The sequence below is a fragment of the Neophocaena asiaeorientalis genome, unplaced genomic scaffold (assembly GCF_003031525.2).
Source record: "Neophocaena asiaeorientalis asiaeorientalis breed wild unplaced genomic scaffold, Neophocaena_asiaeorientalis_V1.1 scaffold418, whole genome shotgun sequence".
NCBI classification, from domain to species: Eukaryota; Metazoa; Chordata; class Mammalia; order Artiodactyla; family Phocoenidae; genus Neophocaena; species Neophocaena asiaeorientalis.
In genome coordinates, this window is record NW_020175731.1 from 5,911,481 (window position 1) to 5,921,949 (window position 10,469).

Sequence of the window (10,469 nt, forward strand, 5' to 3'; positions counted from 1 at the left end):
TGGAAGGATAAACTCTAAGGTGACTTCCTTCCTCCACACAGTCTTCTCTAATGCCCCAGCTAGAAGTTATCTCTGACTTCACTGAATACTTTACATATATTCCTTGTATGGTAATTACAGTCTAACTCCTATTGTTCTTACTTATGTGTCTTATTGTTTAAACCAGAGAGCTTGACCTGGTAGCCTGTGAGCTAAACCTAATCTGCAAGTGAATTTTGCCTGGCCGGCACACTTGTTTCATGTAAAAAATATAAAAATCATTTAAATCATGAATTTCTGGCTTCTCTTGGAAATACTGGGTCCAGACAGAAACCATAGGCTAGAGCTGAGGAGGGGTCACCCCAGTTTGCTTCTTGGGCCACTTCACTCATTTGCGTTAAGTATGGAGCCCAGGTGGGCATTTGAATTTGTAATACTTAGTCAAAACTTTGGTATTCTTGAGGCAGCATCTTGTCTTAATTGTCTTTATAGCTTGCAACAGGCATGTAGTAATTTGTAGCTGAAAACAATAAATGCCTATGGATTGACAGGTAAATCTTTCTTCTTTTTTATTTTTATTTTTTAGTAACTTTGAGGTAATGTCAATGGGATCCGACCAATTTCTCCCATTCCCCTATTTCATCATAACATCTTATCTATCAATAAGTATTTATTCTACTAGGCACTGAAAGCTTGGAGATACAAAACAAGCAGGTGTGGCACCTTGCCCTGCCCCATGGGGGTCCCGTTTGAGGCAACAAGAAATAAGCACATGAAATCATTTGTGAGTAAGATGTCATTGTCATTTCAAGGCGGCACAGCAAAGTTTTAACAGATGAGACAGTGGAGTCAGACAGAGTTGGGTTTATATCTCGGCTCTGTACTTACAATCCTGCAATGTATGGTAAAGTATTTAACTTTCCGAGCATTAGTTTCCTCATCTGTTGCTGGTCCCATTTCAAGATTTAGACAGGGACAACAATCACATCTGCCCCGTAGAGATGCAGGAGGGTTAAATGAGCTGACACGTGTGAAGTCCTTGGCACAGTGTCTGGACCTGGTAAATGTCCTACAGATGGAAGGAGTTACTACTGGCAGCTAAACAGTCCAGAATCATCTATAGAACATATAAGAGCATCTAATCAGTATGCAAAATTCACCGATCCCTATTTCCCATATACGTAATCTGTATTATCAGTTAGTCTACTATACTCTACTAAAAAGTGGCTGCTAAATATTCAATTTACTCCTATGTGCGATTGCTGGCTTTGTGTGGGTGTGATGGAAAAGATCAGTTTGTCACCATGAGTCTTTTCACACTGTGGACATGTAAATACCAGCCCTTGGTCTGCAGCTGCAGCTGCTATTTGCAGCGCTGGGGCCTCTGAGATGGGATTCTGCAGCTCAGATTTATTTTCTGCCCGGTGCCTTTGTTTGAAAAGACTCTGGTCCTGCTCAGCTGCCCGGACCATTGCTGCTGTCACACAGTGCCCTCATTTTCCTCCCTGGTTGAAGGTGTGCTTCTTCCCTCATCTCACTCCGAGAAAACTCAGGGAAGTAACCATAATCATTTAGTAAACGTTTCCAGTGTCCCAGGCATTCTGCTAAGCATTTTACATGCATTATCTCCTTTCATATTGATAAAATGCTGCATTTCTATCTTCATTTTAAGATGAGGAAATTGAGGTACAAGGAGGTTAGATAATTTTCCATAGCTCACAGTTAGGAAGCGGTGGAGCCAGTATTTGAAAGAAGGTATGTTTACCAGAATCCAAGGTCTTAACCATTAACCTATATTTCCTCAAATAAATTTAGGTTGGGCTTCCCTGGTGGTGCAGTGGTTGAGAGTCTGCCTGCCGATGCAGGGGATGCGGGTTCATGCCCTGGTCCGGGAAGATCCCACATGCCGCGTTGTGGCTGGGCCCGTGAGCCATGGCCGCTGAGCCTGCGTGTCCGGAGCCTGTGCTCTGCAACGGGAGAGGCCACAGCAGTGAGAGGCCCGTGTACCACAAAAAAAAAAAAAAAAAAAATTTAGGTGAATATCTTTCCTTTGAAAACACATGTCTCCCAATCCTAAGATGTTCATTGATCCCTTAGCATGACAAGGAAGGTGGCAAAGATATGTCCTGTCTAGGCTCAGTTCATAGATCTCCATAGTGCCACCTGCAATGCTACTTTTTAAGGCCTCTGGGAAAATGAGGAAAATGCAGTGATCAACTAGCAAAGTCTGCAAAGGACCTTCAGTATGTCTATCTATTGATTATGAAGGGGAAAGTTCCAGAAATAAGAGTTTCAGTGTCTTAATTTTGAGGGATGTATCAATAGAATGATTTCATGACTTAGGACCACAAGTCAGACAAAGTCATTATAAGCATCATATAAAATATTCCTGAAAGTTAGATTGGCTTTAGTTTCCATCAAGAAAAATAGAGAAACATTTTCATATCTTAGTATTTAGTCAAGTTCGAAGTCTTTTAAGTTAAAGGGAAAAAACATTTATGTACCTTCAAATCCTGTTAAGCCCAAAAATCTTTAGATATAACTGAGAAACCCAGGAGCATATCTTAAAAGCTGAAGAAACACAAAATGAAAGGAAGTGATCAGCTGGGTGTGCAGTTGGTCCAGAGTTTCAGATACTTGACAATAGACAGAGAATTGGGTAATGCAGGTTAGAGGGCAACCGCCTTTCAAGTTTCAAGACCCAAAACACAGTGACTGTAAGAAGACGCTCAGGTTGACAGTGGAGTCAGGAGAAGAATCGCTAACTATCTCCGGGGTTCCAAGTCTCAAGTCTGGACCAAATCTCCAGTCCTAAAAGACCACCACTAACTGGAAGGTATCTATCTTTACTGTGAAAGGGCAACCTCAGTTAACTAGCACAGTAATCATCTTCATTAAGTGAGAATAATGAATTTGTTTTAAAACTCCAGGAAGATTTAGAACTAAGTGTAGCAAAGGTTGAGAGAATCAAAACCATGGTATTCTGTTAGGATGGCTATCAAGAAACAAGTGCCGGCACTTACTGTTGAAAAGGGAATCCTTATACACTATTGGTGGGATGTAAATTAGTCCAACCGCTATGGAAAATATGGAGGTTCCTCAAAAAATTAAAAATAGACCTACCATACCATCCAGCAATTCTGCTTCTGGGAATATACCCGAAGCCAAGTAAACAGGAATTTTTTTTTTTTTTTTTTGCGGTACGCGGGCCTCTCACTGTCGTGGCCTCTCCCGTTGCGGAGCACAGGCTCCGGACGCGCAGGCTCAGCGGCCATGGCTCACGGGCCCAGCCGCTTCGCTGCATGTGGGATCTTCCCGGACCGGGGCACAAACCCACGTCCCCTGCATCGGCAGGCAGACTCCCAACCACTGCGCCACCAGGGAAGCCCATAAACAGGAATTTGATGAAACATATATACTCATTATTGTAAATACACTTATTGCAGCACTATTCACAATAGCCAAGAATGCCCATCAGTGGATGAATGAATAAAAAAGATGTAGAAAAGACTATATACACACACACAACAGAAAAGACTATATACACAATAAAATACTATTCAGCCATGAGAAAGGAGGATATCCTGCCATTTTCAACAACATGTAAGGACCTTGAGCACTTTATGTCAAGTGAGATAAGCCAGACAAAGACAAGTACTGTATGACATCACTTATATGTGGAATCTAAAAAAATAAAACATATAAAAACAACAACAGAGAGCAAAATGATGGTTACCAGGGGATAGGGGGTGGCGGGATAAGATTAATAGTGTTTAAGGGTACAAACTTGTAACAAGTACTAAAACAGTGATAGGGATTTAATGTACAGTTTACTGAACATAGACAATAATACTGCACTATAAGTATGTAGTGTGATAAATATCATAACAATGGCAACCATATTAAAAATATAATGTACCGAAGTAACATGATGTACACCTTAAATTTATACAATGTTACATATCAAATTTATCCAATAAAAAAATTTTAAAAACCATGGTAATAATATCTTTATTTAGCACTTGGCATTTGTACTGTGCTGTTTAGGAGACAGTCTTGTAATTCCAATTTAAATATGTAATTGAATAAATGATTTAGATTTGTGGTTTTAAGTTGAAATCTCACTGAGTTCATTAGCAGATCTCAGAGACTTTTATTTTACACATACACCCAGGGTTACTTAAGTATTTAAAGTTTTATTAAATTCCTAAAAGTAAAACCTTTAAAAATAAAACCAAATACAGTAAATTTATAAAATCTAGCCTATTAGAGTAATGTGCTGTCTAGAGAGATAATTTAGCGAACCAGATGTGTAACAATCTGATTATACTGTCTCCTTAGAAGTGATGGCTAAATTTTGCCAGAGGTAAAAATATAATCACTGGATTTGTAAGCTCAATTTAAAAGCTTAAAAAAAAAAACCCTAGGTTAATGAATGTGTGATTATAATCAATTTCATGCTGATTTTTTATTCCAAAGTCAACTCTGCATGATCTTTTCTGCATACAAAAGCTTCCAGCTCCACCCTAAACCTTCCATGCACAGGAAGCATCCTTTACCTGTCATTTAATTCAATTACAGTCTCGAAATAAACAAGACTCCTAAGCCCAATCCTTAAAAGAGAGCTGAATTCAATGTAGCTCAACGCCCATTTATGGAGCATGTCCTCTGGGCCTAGCACAGTGTTAGCACTGGGTATTCAACAATGAAAGGACCTAGCGTCTGCCCTCAAAGAGCCTATAGTTTGCTGGGGAGACAGACACCTTGCAGGTCACCACATTATCACCCTCAAAGTAGTACATGGGTTGAACATCTTTTCAATACCACCCAGTGGACTAGAGCTCATTGTTGCTGATGCCATCTTGCCATTGTTGGTTAAGTATGGTTTGCTGGTGAAACCAAGAAACTATATAAGAAGCCAAATATGACTTCTTTCACTGGTTAAAGAATACGTTCCCAACATAAAGACTTCTTGGAGTCAGAGCTGCGTTAGACACACAGCATGACTTGCTTCTCCCATATTCTTTATCAGGGTTAATAACTCCACCATTAACCCAATCATCTGAGCCAGAAAATTTAACTCCTCATTGACCCCACCATTCTCCAAGATCTACTAAGTCTATTTCCACCGTAACACCGTGGTCATTTCCCTTCTCAGGGACAAAGAGAGATTACCATAATTGCACACATAGATCAAGTCACCTGTTACATTCAAGTGTCTTTGCTTCTGTATAACTTGCCTCCTGGGACATACTCCCAAGTAGAAGATTAACAGAGTCACATCCCAAACTTATTTTACAAAAATGACCTAAACCTCCAGTAGCACTTTTTTTTTAAACATCTTTATTGGAGTATAATTGCTTTACAATAGTTTCTGCTGTATAACAAAGTCAATCAGTTATACATATACATATGTCCGCATATCTCTTCCCTCTTGCATCTCCCTCCCTGTCCCACCCCTCTAGGTGGTCACAAAGCACCGAGCTGATCTCCCTGTGCTATGTGGCTGCTTCCCACTAGCTATCTACCTTACGTTTGGTAGTGTACATATGTCCATGCCACTCTCTCACTTTGTCACAGCTTACCCTTCCCCCTCCCCATGTCCTCAAGTCCATTCTCTAGTAGGTCTGAGTCTTTATTCCCATCTTACCCCTAGGTTCTTCATGACCTTTTTTTTTCCCTTAGATTCCATATATATGTGTTAGCATACGGTATTTGTTTTTCTCTTTCTGACTTACTTCACTCTGTATGACAGACTCTATCCAGCAGCACTTTTAAAATCCTACGGTTTGCATGTCATCCTGGGCCCTCCACACAGTACACTGGCCATCTCCCATGAAGTTGGGATCTATTCTATAATCCCAATTAGGAAAATTAAAATTTTCTCCAGAAAGGTCTTAAAGAAGGAGGAGGTTCGATTATGCTATCCAAGAGCCTCTTAGATTAAGAACGTCACCACAAAATTTCTTCTGATCCTCATGTGCTGTCTGAATCCCCCAGGCTAACACCACGAAGCAAATATTTAAAAACTGAAACTAGGACAACCAACTTGGAAAAAATGCTTGGCACCATTTACAAAGGCTGAACATGACCTGGTAATTCCACTGCTAGCCACCCAATAGGAATATATTCTTATGCACGCAAGATAACAGCAATATTTATAATATCAAAAAACTGGAAATAATCCAATTGTTCACCAAGACTATAATGGATAAATTGTGATCTATTCACACAAAGGAATATTAGATAGGAATGAGAATAAATGATATGGATGAATCTCACAAACTAATGCTAAACAAAAGCTACTGGACACAGAAGACAACACACTATACACTTCCATCTTATGAAGAACAAAATAGGTAAAGCTAATAATCTATGCAGTTAAAAGTCGTAACATTCTGCTTTTCAGTCTAGATGCTGCCTCTACACAATCTGCTATTGAATCTAGATGATGGATCATTATACCTATAGAATGGGGGTACATTATAATACTCTTATGTTTAAAAATTTGGGTAGTAAAAACACAAAAACAGGAGAAAAAAAGCTTATCATCTATCTCATGCTAATTTTAACTGGCAAGAGGCTGCCCTGAAGGAACAAAATCACCTTTCCCACCTTTCTCCTATTGTGAAATCTCTGGAAAATTATTCAGCAAAAGCCCCTTTATCTGATATGACAACATGGTGGGTTAATCAAAAAAGATCTGATAATTTAAAAAATGATAGGTACCAATATTTTAATGTAAATTCTATAAGTGTGCATTCAATCATCAACCTTTTGATGTAAGACCAAGTTTTTTTCCTTATTAGATACGCTGATTAGAGATTCTTATCATTATTACATAAAACATTCATATGACAGCCAATATTTGTTTTTCAAAAACAGAGGCAAAAGTTAAGGTCGTTTAACTATGCCTTAAACTCTTCTAGATTTTTACCATTTTCTAAGTCTGTTACACTTAGTTATTTTACCACTCCTACTTTTTTTTTTGGCAATTTGCATTTATTTATGCATTCAACCTAGTTTTCATAGAAACAACTCTCCACATTTGTATTTCATCAGTTTACTTAATATTTAATTAAATTCCAATAACAAGAATAACTGGCATTAACAAGTTTGGGAACAAATAATACTCTTGATAAGGCTATAATTCAACTGGTAGGAGAAGTAAGCCTATGTGCTTAAGAGTATTCCGGGATGCTAGAGGCATCAGTCAGTATGTTTTTTTAGAGGGAGTAAAGAGAGCTGGTTAATTCTGCCAGTCAGCTAAGTGGAGGTGGATAAAGACAATTAAGATAATAATATCTATTATTTCTTGACTACTAACTCTGAGTCAAACGCTATGTTGAATATTTTGCATCCATGATTTCATTTAATTCTTATATTCTGCATTCATTATTCCATTTAATTCTTATGATACCCCTGAAAATTAGTATCACCATCTCACAGATGAGGAAAACAAACTTCAGAGAAATTGAGTAATTTGTCCAAATATATAAATATTTAGCAAGTACAAGAGTCAGAATTTGAGGGCTTCCCTGGTGGCACAGTGGTTAAGAATCCGTCTGCCAACGCAGGGGACACAGGTTTGAGCCCTGGTCTGGGAAGATCCCACATGCCACGGAGCAACTAAGCCCGTGCACCCAGAGCCTGCCCTCTAGAGCCCGCGAGCCACAACTACTGGCCCCACGTGCCACAACTACTGAAGCCCGAGCGCCTAGAGCCTGTGCTCCGCAACGAGAGAAGCCACTGCAATGAGAAGCCTGCGCACCGCAACGAAGAGTAGCCCCCGCTTGCCACAACTAGAGAAAGCCTGCACACAGCAACAAAGACCCAACACAGACAAAAATAATAAATAAATAAAATAAATAAATTTATTTTTTTAAAAAAAGTCAGAATTTGAACCTGGGTGGTCTGTCTCCAATGCCCACCTTAACTCCCATGGTGCACTGCTTCTCATGCACACAAAAAGCTAGAAGAAATGATAAGACGCTTTCCCATTGCCTAAACTAGGAGGACTCCATTTGACCAGAAACATTCTCCACTTGAAAGTTTCACAGGCTCAAGTCATCTTTAGGGCTTACTAAATGGGAGCTAGGACAAGATACTGGAGGAAGCCAACTAAACTGTTCAGCTTCATCCTTTCTTAGGAAACTGTCTCTGAAAGGAGAAAAAGATCTTGGCAAGCACGATATCATAAATAGTAGCCATGAGGCACCCTGAGCAAGAAAAGCTTACTTTCTTTAAACAATTTCTGTGGGTATCTTTGGACCTTTCCATAAGTCACATTCTGTTCTCTCCTCAACTGTCTTGGCTATATCATTAGCACAGTCTAGTTGCCCCCTTCTAAGGAAGAGAAGAAGAAACTTCAAATTCTAACCAGATGCTTGTAAGTTGCTCAGGCAATTTGAAATGGAGAATTTCTTTTAGGTTTAGATCGATAGTTTGCAACCCTTATACAGGTCAAATTCTCCTGGGGGACTTTGAAAGAGTACCCATACTAGGGCTTTCACTGCCTTATCCAGACCCACATTCAGATTTAATTGGGGTGGGTAGGACAGGGCTCAGCATAAGTATTTTTTTTTTATGAATGTCCCCCCCCCACACCCAGGTGATTAAAATGTACAGCCAGGTTTGTAACCACAGGTCTCAACAGTTTTAAGGACCAAATGATGTAGTTGATTGGTCCAGAGGAAGGATTCCTACAGGCATAGCTGACTTTATACAATGGAAGTATTTTCGAAAGGTCACTGTATTAGAGCACCCCTTACTGACTAACTTTATAATTTCAAAAGGCCTATTTTTTCATTTGTGGTTGTTCATTGACACTTCAGCTTCTTTGTCATGTAGCTAATGACCTAGTAACTATCACTAAATCCACCAAGAAAGAGGATATAAAAGGAATCTTGTAGTGAACAGTTTTGTGATTATTTTTAGAAAGCTTAATACTGAGCTGAGTATAAAAGGTTATATTCTGTTCATAAGTCACATTAAAAAAAAAAGTTTTCTTCCCCATTTCCTACCAAAGTTATCACTTACCTTTCCTTTAAAATCTCAAGTTAGGGGCTTCCCTGGTGGTGCAGTGGTTGAGAGTCCGCCTGCCGATGCAGGGTACACGGGTTCGTGCCCCGGTCCGGGAAGATCCCACATGCCACGGAGCAACTAAGCCCAAGTGCCACAACTACGGAAGCCCCCGTGCCTATAGCCCGTGCTCTGCAACGAGAAGCCGCCGCAGTGAGCAGCCCGTGCACCACAACGAAGAGCGGCTCCTGCTCGCCGCAACAAGAGAAAGCCCACGCGCAGCACTGAAGACCCAATGCAGCCATAAATTAATTAGTTAATTCATTAAAAATTAAAAAAAAATAAAATCTCAAGTTAGGCTAAGATGGGATTTTGATGTATCAGACTTAAGCTGGACAAGAAGATTTAAAAACACAATGTTATAGCCAAAAAAGAATGTTGCATAAATATGGGAGCCAATAATTTTACATTTTATAACTTTTTAAGTTGAAAATTCCCCACTTATTTTTTTCCTCAATGTCAATATCATGAGATTCTGAGGGGAGGGGTATCAACCTAATAATGTGTTCAGCTAACTTAGAACAAAACATGCTTTTGCATTTTACAGGGCCATATCGCCTAATCGTTTACGAAATATTCTGTTAGAAAAGATACTAGCCTTACATTCTCTATCTGGATTTGAAAGGGAAAAGGGAGGAAGGGAGGAAGAAGATCTCGGTATTTTTTAAGGACTATACTTTTGCAAGTTATGGTGACGATAAGCAAATTCTGTGCATGATAGTGTAAAATGGTCCCCAAAGGGCCCGAAGTGGAATTTTCACAGTGCTCATGGCACAATTAGCCGAACGTATCATAATTGCTCTTTGTCTTCTCCTACCAGACCCAAAGCTCATCCTTCCTATCTATTCTGAGAAAAACCCAAGTGTTTGAATCATTGTTTTAGGAGAGACAGGAACTCTGTCGAGACATTTCCATATTTATAGAAAAGGCAAATCATGAATTTCCAATTCTCTCCTGTATTTCTCTTAAAGGTTTATTCAAGGTCATACTAATGTATTCTGGGTGGGAGAAAATTTACAGTCACTCTGATGAAAATGTTTAAGAAGTAAAATTTTAAAATTTTAGCCTGAGCTTTTCAGATATATTTATTTTAAAGAAAACTGACACCTACACAAAACAAAATGATGTGTCATCACATTTTTAAAAATTACAGTTTGTTCTTCCTTCCTCCCTGGCCATTTTAAACATGTATATTTATAGGTTTGATGAAATGGATACTTTGTGTATATTTGAACCATCAACTCTATGTACTTAAGGAGATTTATAGGGTCATTTTCCTAAGCGTAATGGACTGAAATATCTCTCAGCATGACCCCTCAACCTCTCTGCAACTCTGTGTTCCCCTCTATAGACTGAGAAAATCAGACCAACACATGAGTCTGATATTTTCTGAGAGAAAGACGCAATGC

General features: G+C 39.2%; 1 protein-coding gene across 1 annotated transcript in view; it reads right to left on the minus strand.

The window, feature by feature from the left end:
- The window catches only part of MYBPC1 (myosin binding protein C1), a 104,809-nt gene extending 103,358 nt beyond the window's left edge, over positions 1-1,451 (minus strand). The window contains exon 1 of the mRNA XM_024732130.1: positions 1,317-1,451. Within this exon, the coding sequence (XP_024587898.1) occupies positions 1,317-1,451 (135 nt within the window). The remainder of the gene's footprint in view (positions 1-1,316) is intronic.
- Positions 1,452-10,469: the final 9,018 nt, after the last annotated feature.